Source organism: Corvus cornix, chromosome 7 (genome assembly GCF_000738735.6).
Source record: "Corvus cornix cornix isolate S_Up_H32 chromosome 7, ASM73873v5, whole genome shotgun sequence".
NCBI lineage: Eukaryota > Metazoa > Chordata > Aves > Passeriformes > Corvidae > Corvus > Corvus cornix.
The window spans coordinates 11,233,457-11,249,239 of NC_046337.1; the positions used below are offsets into that span (position 1 = coordinate 11,233,457).

At 42.8% G+C, this 15,783-nt stretch overlaps 1 protein-coding gene across 15 annotated transcripts in view; it reads right to left on the minus strand.

Annotated features, from left to right (window-relative positions):
• The window catches only part of SLC15A2 (solute carrier family 15 member 2), a 61,952-nt gene that overhangs the window by 23,900 nt on the left and 22,269 nt on the right, over window positions 1-15,783 (minus strand). For all 15 annotated transcript variants that reach the window (XR_752674.4, XR_752673.4, XR_752672.4 and 12 more), the window contains 9 exons: window positions 12,292-12,382; window positions 10,155-10,232; window positions 7,467-7,549; window positions 6,382-6,468; window positions 6,012-6,101; window positions 5,628-5,672; window positions 3,374-3,406; window positions 2,236-2,324; window positions 463-544 (listed from right to left, as the gene is read on the minus strand). Coding sequence is in view for 12 of the 15 variants with exons in the window: in XM_010407042.4 (XP_010405344.4) it covers window positions 463-544; window positions 2,236-2,324; window positions 3,374-3,406; window positions 5,628-5,672; window positions 6,012-6,101; window positions 6,382-6,468; window positions 7,467-7,549; window positions 10,155-10,232; window positions 12,292-12,382 (678 nt within the window). In the remaining 3 variants the exon portion in view is untranslated. The remainder of the gene's footprint in view (window positions 1-462; window positions 545-2,235; window positions 2,325-3,373; window positions 3,407-5,627; window positions 5,673-6,011; window positions 6,102-6,381; window positions 6,469-7,466; window positions 7,550-10,154; window positions 10,233-12,291; window positions 12,383-15,783) is intronic.

Here is a 15,783-nt window from a genome sequence, read left to right on the forward strand (position 1 = left end):
ACCCCCACCCTAAAGCAGGAAAGTAATTAAATTTAAAAATTCTAAAACAATTAAATAAAAAAACCAAAACCACCACACACACACAAAAGACCCCAAACAGAAAAGTACAGGCAAGCTACAGCAAGAAATAGGAGAGAGAACAGACTACCTTTTGGAAATTAATCACTAGCATTAACTAGATGTCTGTCAAGCACTTTGACGATGGAAATCTAGAATATAGACCAATACAGATGACCAGCACAGCAAAACTGCAAAGACTAGAAAGAAAGACATAGAGACAAAGAGAGGGAAAAGTAGACAAGGAATTATCATTAGCAACTGGATCAGTATGCTCAATTGTAAAGAAAACATTACAAATTTTGATCAAGGAGCACAATGGCTTAAAGGATTATCTACCAGGCATCAATAAACACACCCCATGGAAAGAAAGTACTTCTGAGGAATGCCTTGTGCTTTACTTACATTTATTTTGACTTCTATAACAGCTGCAAGTCCAAACGCCAGCCCTGCAAGGATCATACCTGTTGCCATTTTCCTAATAGGTCTATGGAGCAAATGAAAGAGGTGCCATTAAGGAAAAAAAGTAAATGAAACTATAGAATACCATTCCTCAGAGCCAAAGATGTGCCAAAACCATGTAATAAACTGTCCAACAGGTGGCACTCAGGATGACAGGCTGTTTAAATTGCCGATCTTTTAACTTAAAACTATTTTATTATTCTGTATGAGGCCAGGACTGAGGCCAATTAAAACTGATATGCTGTGAAAAGAAGTTCTTTCCTTGCAAGTTTCATATTATCTTTTTCCCAGCTCTTCTAGTGGGAATAGCTCATGACATTATGTTAATCCATGATGTTGGAAGGAGCACTACAAATGATATATCTTCAAGTCCCTTTTGGGAAAGGCAGAAGATAAGTAACATGGAATGAGGAACAGAAAAATGTGCAGTTTGTGTCATCAATGTTTCTGACCATCTGGGGCATCATTCTGGGTTATTTCTCATGCCAATACATTTACATTTCCAGAAAATAAAGAGCTTGCTTCTAAACTCAAGGCAAAGCTAGTGCAACTTTACCAGAGTTACGTGAGAAAATCTGATACGAAGCAGAATAAAACATATCCAGAACAGCAGGTTCAAACTGAGTATCGATTTGTTGAGATCTGAAACAAATCTGGCTCTAGATTCAGTGATCTCCACTCTTTGTAATGGTCTTTAGTCCTGGCATTCAGTCCTGGTTGGTGCTTGAGTTTGTGCTGCTGGGAGAGCTACTCTGTGAGCTGGTCATCAGGCAGGAAGTTTTTTGCCAAGTCGGGCACAGTCCAGACCATGGGCTCAACAATGAGGTATCAGGCAGAAGCACAGCCTCTGATGTGTAGCCTCCAAAAGGGGCACCATTGCAGGGCTGGACAATGTTTTTGATATGTCTTTAGGTGCAAGTAATTCAGCACGGTGGGAAAGGACCAGCAGGGTGAAGGGGAAGGCTTCTGAGGCACCTGCCACCCCCATTTTATGCGGTTTCATCTGTCCAGCATTTTAGTTTGGATTAGGAACATGCTTTTTAAGGCAATCTCCCCTCTCATTGCCCTTTCCCATGCTATGGTTCACATGATGCTGGAGCATGGCAACTTGGCTCCTTTCAGTTGAAACTCCAGTGGCAAAGGCACTTCATGAGCACACATAATATACTGCCACTGCTGCAGGGCATCACTCCACAGAGGCAGAATACAGACACTCTGAAGTTAATTCACACAAAATTCATAAAGTGGGTCTCATAAACAACCTGAGGTTAACTCCTATTATACTGCACTTCTTGCTAACATAGATGAAGGATAAAATGCTTGGCTCATATGGAAATCCCCTTACGCACTCACTGGTTCAGATCCTAGCCAGCATGGGACCATGAATTTGGTCCCACAGGAACTCTTCAGGGAGGCAATCGTTTAGGCATGATATGGGAAACAAGGTGGAAAACACGTTGATCAAATTCAAAGTGAGACTATTCATATCTGCTTTTGGAAAAATCTGTACAGAGCAGAATCCAACATCACTGAGTTTTATCCCCTGGAATTTCCATGGTCTGTGGAAGAGGGTGATGCTGCCACTTGGGACTGAAGTATACTCAAGTATTCGGAAAGGTGAATGAAAGTTTGTGTTTCTCTTCCTTAAAAACTATTCTGCACACTTACTGCAAAAGAAAAAGCACAGATGCATCTGCACTGTCCCCAAGTACTTACGTGAAATTCAATTTGCACATGTTTATCAGGGGGTAGAGCCCAAGGTCAAAAATTGGGATGAAGACAAGAATAAGAAGTGGATTTAAGAACTGCAATACAAAAGAATGCGAGTTCAGTGACTAGAAAGCAACTTTCAGTAATTAAACCCATAAAGCACTGTCCTCCAGAAATAATTCCATTACAGAAGGGACATGGACAAACACTTTAAACCTCCTTTTAAAATATAATCATAGTTTGCACTTAACAGCTTCTGCTATTTAGTTTTCACAGGCATGAATACATTTTGTTCATATCCTCCCCTCCAAGAGGTGAGCAAGCATCACTGGCCCAGTTTCCCTGGAGAGAGAACTGAAACATGATGTTTTTAAAGAGTACAAACCCCACTGACAATAGAGACAGGTGACCTTTGGTGCTGTGGTGGGACCTTAAAACAAATCAGCAACAATGGAAACATCTTGGGACTCCAGCAAAATCCCAGAGGAACAGGCACTATTCTGTGAGACTGGCAATTTCTCGCACTTCAACAAAACTGAGTAATCCCCCAGGAACAAAATTTCTCCTGGAAGGGGCACAGCTTGTCTGCCAGCCAGCAGTGGCAGAGCAAGAAAATAGACAGTGATGAAGAACAAGCAGAGAGAAATGTTGTTTCAGTTCCAAAGGAAGATTTCAGGGAACAGAACAGCTTTGAATTTCTCCAGAGCTGTTCACCATAAGAATTGTAATCAACTGTGACAGCATAGCACCATCATCTGCCCTGCAGAAAGGGAGGGACCAAACATATTTCAAGAACAATGTTCATCCCAGGACAGGGGCCTGTTAAAAGAAGATACAGGTTGTCTTCTCCACACGCCAGCACTAGTTCAAGAACTGTTATGGTGGTATGTTTCCCCACACCTCCGCACTATTCTTCAGGATTCAACTTTTGTATTAGGACATCCTCAGGGTCTTCTGAACCCCAAGCTCGCAAAACAGCAAGTGAACAATAAAACACAGGCCACCCCACAGCAACCAGCAGGAGCACTGCTATTACCTTGAAAAGGAGCAGAAACTGGCCACTGGTCCCATAAGAAAAATAAAAATTAGGGAAAAAAAGAAAATAAGTTCTAAAGGTTATTTCCTACCCTATAATATCTTTTACCTGCATTTGGTCAGGCTGAAGGACATATATTCCCTGAAACAAAAAGATATTCCAAGTGATTCATAAACACTATAACATATCAGTGCATATGGCAAATAAGTAATCGGTCCCATAGAGGCCTTTGCAGCCAAGATGGTTTCCTGAAATGCTTTATGCTGGCTTTAGCAGCTGATACTGTGCTCTTGACACTTGTCGTCTAAGGACACGGTGTTTAATACAATCATTTTGCAGAAGGAAGCTGCACTGAATCCTTGATATTTGGCAGCTGTGACACAGCCCATGACAGGTACTGAGGCCCATCTTTCAGGCTGGCTTAGCCATGAACTAGATGAGTGGAGAAGAATGGGGGTGTTAGGGTGCAAGTTGGGAGGTGGGCTTAGAGCTTCTTCCCTCCCTGCTTCTATAATGTGAAAAGCCCCAATTCTGTAAGTGAGTGTTCCCAAGCTTCAGGACCCTGTGAGCTCTGTTGGCATTTCTCCCAAGTTCCCAAAAGGGTAACAAAAGACCATCCTGGAGCCAGTGGGCTGCACAAACACCTCTCTCCTCCCCCCATCTGTACCTAACAGGCTTTGGACAACTGTGACTTCTTGGTTTGAGCCAAGAGTCCTCAATTTGGCACAGCCCCCACAAACAGGCAAGGTCAACAGGAATGGATGGATGGAGGGATCCCAGACTCCAAGAACCATGGACCTGTCTCCAGGGAGGGACTGGTGTTTGTCTGAACTCCATGAAATGCTTTTCATTTGAAATTAAGATGGGGGGGGGGGCGAGTAGGGGGGAGGGCAGGGCTGCAAGGGTGCAGGAGGGAAGAAATTAGGAAGGAAATAATGTATTTCCAAGAAAGTGCTGTGGGGGGTTGTCTCCTGTCTGCCAGACTTGTCCTGAGCTGAGTCTAGACTGGCTGCCTGTCTCTGCCCACAGCTGCCTCCTGGGAGAGAGGAAACTGCTGGTCACAGCAAAGGGGCCAATTAAAAATACCAGGCAAATACCCCCTCCTGCTATTTTGTGCACATTATAGAAATGTGCCTTTAGGAAATGAGCCTGCAAATATTTCATCTGACACTAAATCATTCCCTGTTTGACTCCAGACTTCCTAGCTGAGCCCTTGTCTGCAGAACAGAAAGTCATAGAGTATTACAAACATGAATTCCAACAAGCCTAAGGGTGGGATCATTCCAACATTGCAGTTAATTCTCACCTTCTTGAGGTGGGACAGCTCATGAGGGGAGAACAGAAGAGACTGAAACAGAAGCCAAGGAACTGTCCAAGTTGGTGTGACCAAAAAAAAGCCCTGAATCAATCTTTCTCCACCTGGGAGAGTCCAGTAGTGACACTGGGTGATACTTAGCTCTCCTGCTAATGGATCACTAAGTGCATGTGAGCGAAACACCAGAAAACAAATGTTTTAGACATACATCACATAGACTGCATGGACTTTGTTCTGTCTTTCTGAGGTGGATAAATATTACCCAAGGTGTAGTCTTTTTCATGCCTCATTTGAACTAATTAAGCCTAATGAGTATCACATGTTGAAAGCCCAATTTTTAACAGGAGTGACATAGAAGGTCTCAAATTTGTGGCTTTAAGTCAATTTTAAACTGGAAAATTGACATTTACAATCCTAGATTTTGATGTGAGCATCTGCAGGCAAGATCTAGATGGCTTGTTAAAACATATACCTCTGAAAACCAGCCCTGTGTGGAGACATCTCTGGGCAGATAGCTGATCTACATTTATCTGCTACTGCAGCCTGCACCATTTGCCATTCACACCTTTGAAGAACTCTGTGGAAACTAGCTAATTAATCCTTATCACATCTTTACCCTATACACAAGATTCCTGCTGGTTTTGAGAGGCTTCATGAATGCATCACCAAGTAATCCAGTGCAGAAATGTACAACTACAACAGCTCTAGTCACACCTTAAAAGAGCTGAGTGACTTGTCCGCCTTCTGTGGGGGCACCAGGCTGAAAATCCTACCTCCTCTAGGTCACAGAGCCACTGGTTGCCAGTAGATCAGCACCCCTGACCTTGCAGGCTGCTGATGGCTCCCCAGCCCTGACTTCTAGCTGAGATGAGCTGTGATGAACTGAACATGGCTGCATGAACAGAGCCTCTGGCTTCTAATCACCAAAAGTGAAACTCACCCAGATTCACCAAGCAGACGCTCTTAGTACTGCAAGACTCCGGTTAATAAGCAAGAGCAGGGATGTTACTACTAGTCTTACCAGCCCTGGTGACATTAAGTACTTACAAAATCAGCATTCATTTTTGTGGCTTGCAAAGTCCACCTGGATCCCTAAGGAGGAAACAGACAGCTGTGAAGCCTTCAAGATGTTCTATGGGGCTAGAAAGCATGGGGATAGAGGACAGTACTGGAGGTCTTATTTCCCATCTATTCCTTCCCTTCCCTGTAACACCTGTCAGTAGTCAGGGCACATTCTCCCCCCTCATTCTGCTGTGCCAGACACCTGGCAGGACTGGGAAGGGCTGGCCAGCAGTGATGGTGGAAGACCCTGGACACTTGGTAGGAGTGTGGCCCACTGTGTCCCCAGGATGCTTTGGTGTTACCCCAGAAGGACAGAGGTGCAAACAGAGGTGCAAACTGGCAGGCAGAGCTGTACACACTGTACTGTACCTGCTGATCAAACAGGGCCCAGAACATTGGCAGCGGTATGAAGAGGAAGAGAACACGAGTCACCATTTTAACCTCCCCAATCAGCTGTTTCTAAAAGGAAACAGGCAAAAAGGTAAAGTAGGGGGTAAAGCCAACAGGTGATTCAAGCCACAAAGCATAACTCCTATTTCTTTCTGCATGGCAGCTCCTTATTGCATTTACTTGAGACATTGGATATGTTTGCATTTCTACATTTCAGTGCAGCACCTAAACCGTCCATTAAGGGTCAGAAGAGTACAGATGTGGAAAGGGACAGGAAAACGCATCTCTCCTGTCTATCTGCCCATCTCCCCCTTCCCACTCCAAATCTACCAGGTAGAGCATCACTTACCGAGTATTTTTCTGATGCCCAGTCCAGCCAGTGATCTCTCTTTGGAATCTCACGGGAGCGGTTTTTCAGCCGGTTTTTAATAGCAAACTAGGGAGCAAAACAGGGGGTTAATTCACTCATGCTGTACCTGCCCTTGTCACATTCCCAACTCAAGGCTACCTTCCCCATCCCCAAATGTAAGTAGTGCCAGAAAATTGAGGGGGTGAGTTGCTGGATACCTCTAAAATCTCAGATTGGATGCTTTATGATGAATTGTCTGCAGGAAAGTTTCTATGGTACTGGTTGATTAAAGGTATGATGTGGGAATAAATCATAGAATCATTGAATCTTAGAATATCCTGAGTTGGAAGGGACCCACAAGGGTCATTGAAGTCCAGTTCCTGGCTTGTTTCTTCTGTGTGCTCCAGTCACTGAACACACTGAGCCTCCCTTGCAAAAAAATGTGGCAGACCTCACTTAGAAATCCTGTCTTTAAAATCTCGCCTGTTTCCCCAAGGTAAATTTGGCACTAGGATTGACCTAGATAAAAAGAAAACATCTGCTGTTAGCAACAGCTTCCTGAAATAGAAACATCATTATCCACCTAATAATAAAAGAGTATTTTTTCGCATACTGTATTCAGCTCACACGTCATGAAAAACAATTTATAAGGCTCTAATGCAACTTCAGCAAGTGTCTCTTGCATTTACATGAACATGCTGAATGTCCATAATATGAATGTGTGCTATTACTGTCTGCTGAACTGATAAAGTTCAGAAAAATTATTCAACTGAAAAAAAATGGAGTAATATATCTGATACTCTGTGAGTTTCTGAATTTTCCTTTCAGTTCAGTCTCCGCCAGCATCTGCCACTAGTGGTTCTACTGACATCAACTGAACAGTTCATGGAGCTAAGGGAAAACAATTGAAATGCTGAAAGAATAAACTAGGACCTAAATGTGTTTCTCATTCCTTACAGCTCATCAGCAAGACATCCAGAAGCAGCATAGAGAAGAACTCCAAAAGTCACCTCCCCTTTCCCTTTGCACCTTTTTGTCCTGCAACCTCAGAGTCATGCATGAAAAAGAGAATTGCACACACTTACACTGATGCATTTGCACACTTCCAGCAAGACGTTTCCTTGTGGTGGTGTTTTTCTGTACAGTCCACTTCCAGCAATGAACACAACTGAAAAAATATTATAATCCAAAAGGGAATTCACATGGCTGAAGCTCAATCCTGCACTGGCTTCTGGGAAGGATCCCCACCCCTGTATTCAACAGAAATGCTCTGTCCTCGGGGCTCACAGGATTGCACTTTAAACTAAATAAATATACAGGAGTCTTTAATGCCTACAGATGGAAGAAAATGGAACAGCCTACAAGAGGCAGTGTGATCCTTAGAAAGTCACCATTGTCTTATTATCTGCTCTGGCACAACAGGCACCTCCATATCTGATTCATGCTGGGAACCAAAACTTTGAAAATTCATTCTGTCTATGCTTTTTGTAGACTAAACTTAAAATAAAATCGACATTGAACTGCTGCACCTGACATTGGAAATCAACCCTCACCCATTGGAAACATGCGAGGATTAATCCAGATACAACACGGGCTTTGTGCACTTGCATCTCACACACATTTCAATGGAACCTGCCACAAAGATCCCTGCCTCACAGATATTAAATTACCTTCATTTATGGTTTCCACAGAGGGATATACAATTTAAGATACTGTTTTATCTTGGTTTTCTCCCTCAAAGCACAAAGAATATCAGAATGAGACTTCAAAATCCTGTCAGAGATGGAGTTATCTGACTGTGTATCATTTATCCTGCTCTATGAGAGCCTTTGAGCACATCAGAATTCCAAAGAGATTAGTAGGGAGAAACACCTTTAAAACTGAGCATGAAATCCACATAACAAACCAACCTGAACTTTTTTAACTAACCCAATTGTCCGGGTCAGTCCACAGACAGTGGAGAATAGCAGGGACCTCTGTCCTAACACAGGAGGCCTGGGATACTGCAGGAAGCTCACCTTTGCTCTTTGCTGACCTTTAGCACCCAGGTTTGGCTCACAGAACTGTGAGAGATCTCTGAAGTCAGTTTAGATGAGTTGCACTTTGCATTTGTGCAAAGTCACCCAGAGTGAGTACCTAATTTTTAGCATCTCCTGTGAAGATGTCAGTGCCTCTAAAAAGGTGATCCATTAGGTTTGCTGAAATATCTCCTGACAATGTCATTGACTCTTTTGAGAGCTGAGGTTCCTGCATTAGGTTTGGCACTTGGAATTAAATGGTATCAATCTACCCCATCCTTCAGAAACTGTAGCAGCCCAGAAAATCTCACGCTAAATCTGCCTCTAAATCCATCCTTGCTTTCCATCAACTCAGGGAGAGGGCCAGTCAGGGCCGAAAGGGTATTTTCTCCAATTCTGCATGCTGCTCACATAGTCAAATATATCACTTCCCAGAGCATTTTAGCATGTTACAAAAGAACAGAGAGCTGCTTTGCCGGGCAGGACGTGGAATCTGGCAGCAGGACACTAGCTAAAAACACATTTCCACCGATGCCCTCACTGAAACTGCAATATTTACACGTTTGTTTTCCCCTGGGCAACTACTGCTCTGCTAGAAACATTCATCACAGCATGGTGCACAGAGGAGCGAGCCTCTGTGGCCCTTAAATGATAGGAACAGGCCACAAGGGAAAATAGAACCTTCTCAGACCCGTGACCACACACTTTTTTGAAAATAATTGCTGCAACGTTAGCTGTGGCCTGATGACATTTCTTCAGTTTCCTGATTCTTCTCCCTGATGGAAATTCGAGTAGAGACAGCAACATTCACATTCTCTGAGGAACAGATTTTCAAATCCCAGATGCTGCAGTGAAATCACACAACTGCCTGGTCTCTCAGCGAAGGTAACAAGCTGAATGAGAAGTCACCCCATGCTGTGTCAAAACCTCACAAATGCAGTGTAATAAGGGGACTGCTCTTCTCAGCAGCTTGCAGCTGTGAAACTAAAGCTAATGTGTCCTCTGTACCGGCTACCAAGGAGTAACAGTAAAAATGGGGAGATTGCTGAATGTTTTATAAAGGTTGAAGAAGAAATCTTGACAAGTACATTAATGGGGCTAAGATGCAAGCGTTAAGAAGCAAGGGGATTGTGGCTGTCTCCTGACACTTGGATAATAAGGATTTTTTTATTGCAACATAATAATAAGTTGTCACTGTAATTGTGGGAATTACTTCAGCCAAGCAAAGTGAGACAGCTCAGAACAAAGTAACATCTCATTTAGCTCCTTCTGCAGCACATAGATTCAGCACCAGAAGTCTGAGCCATTAAAGATGGCCCTGAGCTGCCAAAAGCCCGTGGAAAGGTTAGAAGTGGCATGTTAAGCTTCTCTTCTATAAGCTGGGGGTCTCTGAGGACTGCTCAGCTCGCAGTTCAAAGGCCATGCCTGCTCATAGGCAAAGCTGCAAGCCACCAGGAGAATCATTTTGGTGCCTCCCGTTGCATTAGAGTAAAGCAATTATACTGTGAAACATCCATCAGACCACACCCTTAACAGTATCACAATAAAAGATAGCAGTAAAACCATGGTCTGCCCACCATTAATAAACTACTGATATTTATTGCTGTTCTGAACTGGGGAATTGTTGGGTGACCTTGAACCCTTTCATTTGCCACGACAGTATCCATCCAGAATTAGTGAATTTGTGGATTTTCTCATCTAGCCATGGACTCAAAAATGGTAACTCCTATTATGAGCATCACTGTTTCCACTCACCAAGAGCCAACACCATCAGTGCTGCTGGGACACCAAAAGCCAGGGCATAGCAATCCTCTCCAAAACATTTCACATCCCCTGAAAAAGAAGTCAGAAATAAAAGCACCTCATTACAGCTAGACTTACGTTACTGGGGCTTTTGATTTGCTTCCCTAAATCAGTCACTTCCCCTGTTTTAAATCTTCTTTGCTGGTGCTTCACACTGTGAATTGAATCTCCTTGAAACAGTTGTCCTCCCTTGATGAAGACAATTTGGAAGCAGGGTTAGTGTCTGCCAGCAAAAGCAGCTGATAATGGGATATTGATGCAAATGGTAGAAGGGAGGGGGCAGACAAATAGGTATAAAGAAGTACTAGGAATTGTAATTGGGGAAAAAACTACAGCATTTAAAGCAACCTGAAGCCATTCTGTATTTGACTAGATCTAAATAACCAGTACTGTGTTTCCACATTCTTTGTGCCAGCTGCATCAGTCTTGAGTGAAAAACCTGAATTTGATTTCATAGCGACCTACCGTGGACAAAGAGGAATCCAGTGCCTGCACTGTGTTAAGTGGGAGCCCAGGATAAGCCTTAGAACTCCAGTCCCCTTCCTCCCTAACACCAATGTCACTAGGGGCAGCCTGCTCCAAATGTCAGGTCTTGCAGCAACCCGTTAGGAAGCCAGGTGTGCTACAGGACGGGTTGGATCAATCTGAGCTGTGGCTCACTGAAACCCCAGGCCTCTTGGAACAGGTCAGTTCTTGTACCGTGCTCCAGCTGCAAACAGCAAGCCAGCAGTGGGTCAGTGTTTGAATGCCAGGGGCTAGATATTACTGCATTCTCACATGGAGTAATGGTTAAAGTAAGCCAACAGAGTTAACAGGAGACCAACCCATGAAGCCCTCAGATGCTCCTGTTTGTTGTAGCAGGGCAGTCACAGACAGCTGCACAGCTGTGTGCATGCATAGCATTTATTTACTTATTTACAGCGAATTAGCTGAAATCCAACAAAGCTGAGAGCAACATTATGGGCACACTGAACTTTTAATATGCTAAATGAATTGGACTTCTCTACCTAAAAGTATATATTTCATATTTGTACCAAATGTCTACAAACTGCATTTCATGCTCTTCCAAGAAAAGCCTTGACACTTAGGAAAAATGTTACTCTTTCCCCATCCTCTCCAATTCCATGTTGCAACTAGTTTATATTGGTGCATGTTTTGATGTTTGAAGGGACTTGATTTTCATCTGCCCATTAAGCAAAAGCCCTTCCCAACTGAATGCTGACCTGGAGACACCAGAGAGAGAATGAATAAAAGATATAGCATTTGTCTTTATCCCTATGCATGGTGTAAACATGAGACAAGAGCCTGTTAAAATGATGCTCCAAACAAACAGAGCTTTCTGGAAGCCATGGAATGGAATGAAAAATATGGCAACTAAATGTGAAGACTACTTTGTCCATGTCCCCATCACCTATGGCCTGCTGCTCTGCCTCTGTGCCTGTATTTAGAGTGTGCCAATCCCTTTGGCTTCGAAGCGCTGCAATACAATGAAGTAAGTGCAGCAAGGCTCGGGGACTAAAAAAGGTTTTGCAAGTAGGCTAGAATATAAAGTAGGTCTTAAATGGGGCATAGGCCTGTGCTTTGTCTTCAAGGCTAGTTGCTCAGGGCAGCAATCTTGCAAGCAGACCCATGCAGACAAGCCTGAGTGCCAGGACAGAGCCCTCTAAAAGTCAGCAGCACCCCATGGGAGGGAGAAGGTAGGACTTTGAAACCAGCCCTGATAAGTTTTTCAGTCCTGACACTGCACAGGACAGCAGAGATCACTTCCCATCCATAGTTAACCTGAAGGCAAGTCCTTCACTGGCAATGGAGATTAGATGACCATAGGTCCTTCCACCTTTCATATTTTAATTCTGCTGTTCAGGCTAGCTTTGAAATACAACCAGGAATAAATTTCTGTGACTTGTCAGCCTATATTATAAATCTGTTAATGCTGCTACAGCAGGATTAACAAGGTGCAAATGCAATACACTGACCACTCCACAGATAATATCATTTCTGCCATTCTGTTGTCCTAAGAGTCTAACTATGCACAGCAGAGTAGTTAGAGGGCAGTTAATTTATTGTTTTATTCTAAATCCACACTGACCTCTTAATACAGGAGTTACAAACGTGGAGATCAAACTTCCAGCATTAATGGATAAATAGAAGATGGAAAAAAACTTGCTTCTCTCCGAGGCCTGAAACAAGAGAAGACAATATCAGTGTCATGGCTAAGGCACAGCATTGGGCTTGCAAATTGAACACTATCAATTCTCTTGTTAGGAAGGCTGGGTAAATATTGACACAAAGTGCATAAAATGTTAAGCAAACAAGCTTGTGTTCAGGTGATGGTAAATGCTCACACAAATCATCTCACGTTACTCGAGAAGTGCTTTGGGGCTTTTTGGCATTTCAGAGGAAAAGCCACTGCTTTGAAAGTGTTGTGAGACTGGAAGGAAGGGAGAGCATTTACTTATTCAGAACAAGTAGCATGATTCACATCCTTTGTCACCTAATTCAATCCAATTTGGCACGCTTTGACAAGCTCATAATTTCTTCCTGTGTCTGAGCCCTTTTTTTTTTCCCTCCTCTCCTGTGTAGAAATAGAAAAAGAAACCAGTATATTTTAAGGAACTGGTAATCACACCACAGATTAAAGAGTGCCAGCAATTGAAAAGTATCCATCAAAGAAGAGACCACCAAGGTGAGGCCAGTCGACCTCAAACTAATAGGGTAAATTAAATCTAGGGGAGCAAATTCAAGAGCCTGACGGAGGGATGAACTCTAAGAGAAAGAGTTCTGAATTTAAGGTGTGACATATTATAGTTTATAGAGTCAAAGGATGCCTGTTGATCTTCTTTCTTCCTGCATAATTCATAATTTGGAAGGAATCAAGAATGTGATGCAGAGTTTGGTCCTTTTTGCAGGAGTAATGTGTGCATGCAGTCTCTCCTTGCTTGTGGGAGGGACATACATGCACAGTCACGGGTGTGCTGCATACAGTGTTAACCTCCTCCCTGTGCCTGGCTGGGCCAGCAGAGAGGAGAAACAAAAGCAGGCTACCTGACCTACCCCGTGCTCACATGTATCACCAGCTCTGGGACACCTGAGTTGATAAAGGTAGTGGGGAAAACTGCTTCAGACATGGCATGGTACCTGGCAGAGAGCTTCTTAGGGCACCTTGAGCCACATCTCTATGACCTGAGCATCATTTGAATGCAAAACTTTAACTTAGCTGAGTGCTAGGAAACTCCTCAAGGACTGTTGTTCTGTCTCCTTTCCTTCTAATGTGTCCTGCTTCTGTCTGCTACCTGAGACAACAATATCCACAAGGCTAGAAAACTGGAGACAACGTGAAGAATTGCAGGCAGCTGAAAGAGGACAGCTTGAAAGTAATGAATCCTGAGATCCAAAAACGTAACAAAACCTCCTGTAACTGATGGTGCAGCCAACAGGAAATATTGCTACTTCATATAGCAAGAAGCCTCTTATCAGAGGGCATTACTGCAGGGAAAGGGGGAGGTGGGAGAGCATGGGAGGGCTTCTCTTTATGTCCCCTTGCAAAGTGGGTGGTGAGAAGGTGAGGGTGAGAGACCCATCACCTCCCACTGCCACCCATCAAGGAGTCTGGGGGTCTGCTTACTTGGATTAAGGGCTTTCTGCCTTGACCCAGCACACACCCATCAACTTGAGTTCTTGGCTTTTCCAGAATTTTATTTCCTAGAGTGTTCAAGGCTAACCCACACATTCCTCATAAATTATTTATCCTGGACTAAAGGATTTGAAAGCCTTATAAAAATCACCTCCATGGCATGTTCTCATGGTTAATAGAAAACAGCAGTGGGGTCTCACTATCTGTTATATTCCACTCCTTGCTGGTGGTTTTGATAACCCAGAACTTTCCACTGCTAAACTAGTAAAATTTTATTTTCTTTTTCATTCTACCTTTGTGACTAGTTACTTGTCATCATAAAATAAACTAGAGAAATGAGCAGCCTCAGCAATCTTCCCCATTCCTAGATGGCCCTCCCATGGCTTGTCGAGGGTGGTGCAGTAGAGCCCTCACAGTCCTGCCCTCTTCTAGCCAAATTCTCATGGCATGTCTCTAACCCTTCGTAGCTGAGCAACTCAGAATTTCTGAGAGCTGTGATAAACTCAAGCATACAGCTCTTGACATGATAAAGTCTAGAATAACAATTACCAAAAAGAATGGGGTGGTAAGAGAAGAGGATAGTTATGCATAAAGAATTTGGAGCATCTTATTTCCCACATTTTCAGATTTTAGTGATGGAAAGAAAAATGGTCAGAGAAAAGCTGAAATAACTACAAAAACAATGACCCAGCAGCTTGCAAATTATACTGATTGGAATAAAGAATTTCCTCCCTATTGTCCTAATCTTTAGAGCAGACATACTTTAACAACATGATTTGGATTAGCTAATTTGAGAAAAGGTACTGTACATGATAATCCTGATCGCCTTGGCAACCAGAAAATAAAGAAACAAAGAGAAAGCTATTTAGCACCTTAAACACCATCCAGCACTGTTTGAAAGCGGCTTTGGTCTCTAATTAATATGTGCAGCAGCTTCACATTCATATGACATATCGTAAATATAATTTTGTTCAGGCATTTTTAACTTGGATTCCTAATCCCATAGAAAAATGCATTTGGAAATCTCCTGCAGATAAATCAATTTTCCCTATCTGACCTCCTGCCAAATCAGTCCCCATCACAGTCTGTAGTAGTACTGTTCTCAAAGTGGCAGGTCCAAGACTATTATGCTCCTGAAGTACTTAAAAGAGGATCAGATTGATGTTGTGCATTTACCTCAAAACATAAACTTGTATCTAGGAATAGCAGGGGCAATTTAGTTATTTATACACAGAGCTACCTCAGCCCTAGTTTTCAGATTAAACAACTAAGCCTGTGTACTTAAGGGCTCGGCTGAAGTTTATTGGTGTCCTGAAAATTAAGGGGAAATCAAATGCTTCATTTCATAGGGAATTTTCAAAACTTATTTCATCCTACCTGGAGTGGAAGAAAATAAAACATAAGTCCCCTCAAACACCACTCCAGAGGGAAGAAATATTCTGGTTGGCCCCAAACCTTTCATTCCTTACAAAATCAAAACTTCTCATTCCAATTCTGATGACTTAAACTTCCTATCACATGGCATAAAACATTTGTTTCTTCTGAAAGGCCAAGTGATTTCAAAATGGTAAAAGAGAAAACTCTCTATTTTGAAAAGAATGAATAGAGCAGAACACATTGTTCTTATCAGAATGCTTTTTACAGTTTTCTTTCTCTAAATTAGTTTTTCTTGAAGGTAACACACAGGTGAATGTTTGAGCCTTTGTATTTGATAAATTTGTTGGAGAGATGTAGTCTGAATGCTGGAGAATGGGTACAGGCCCATACACAACCACAGGCAGTTCAGGTTTTCTCTCTGTAACTCAGCTGTGGTTGTAAATTTGGGATAATAATATGTATGTGCCTGAGAAGGGTGCTGAGATTCATTAGCTGAAGTCTATAAAACGCTCTGAAGATAAGTGTTACATATTATCATACTGTAATTAGGTGGTAATTGAAAGATGCTGG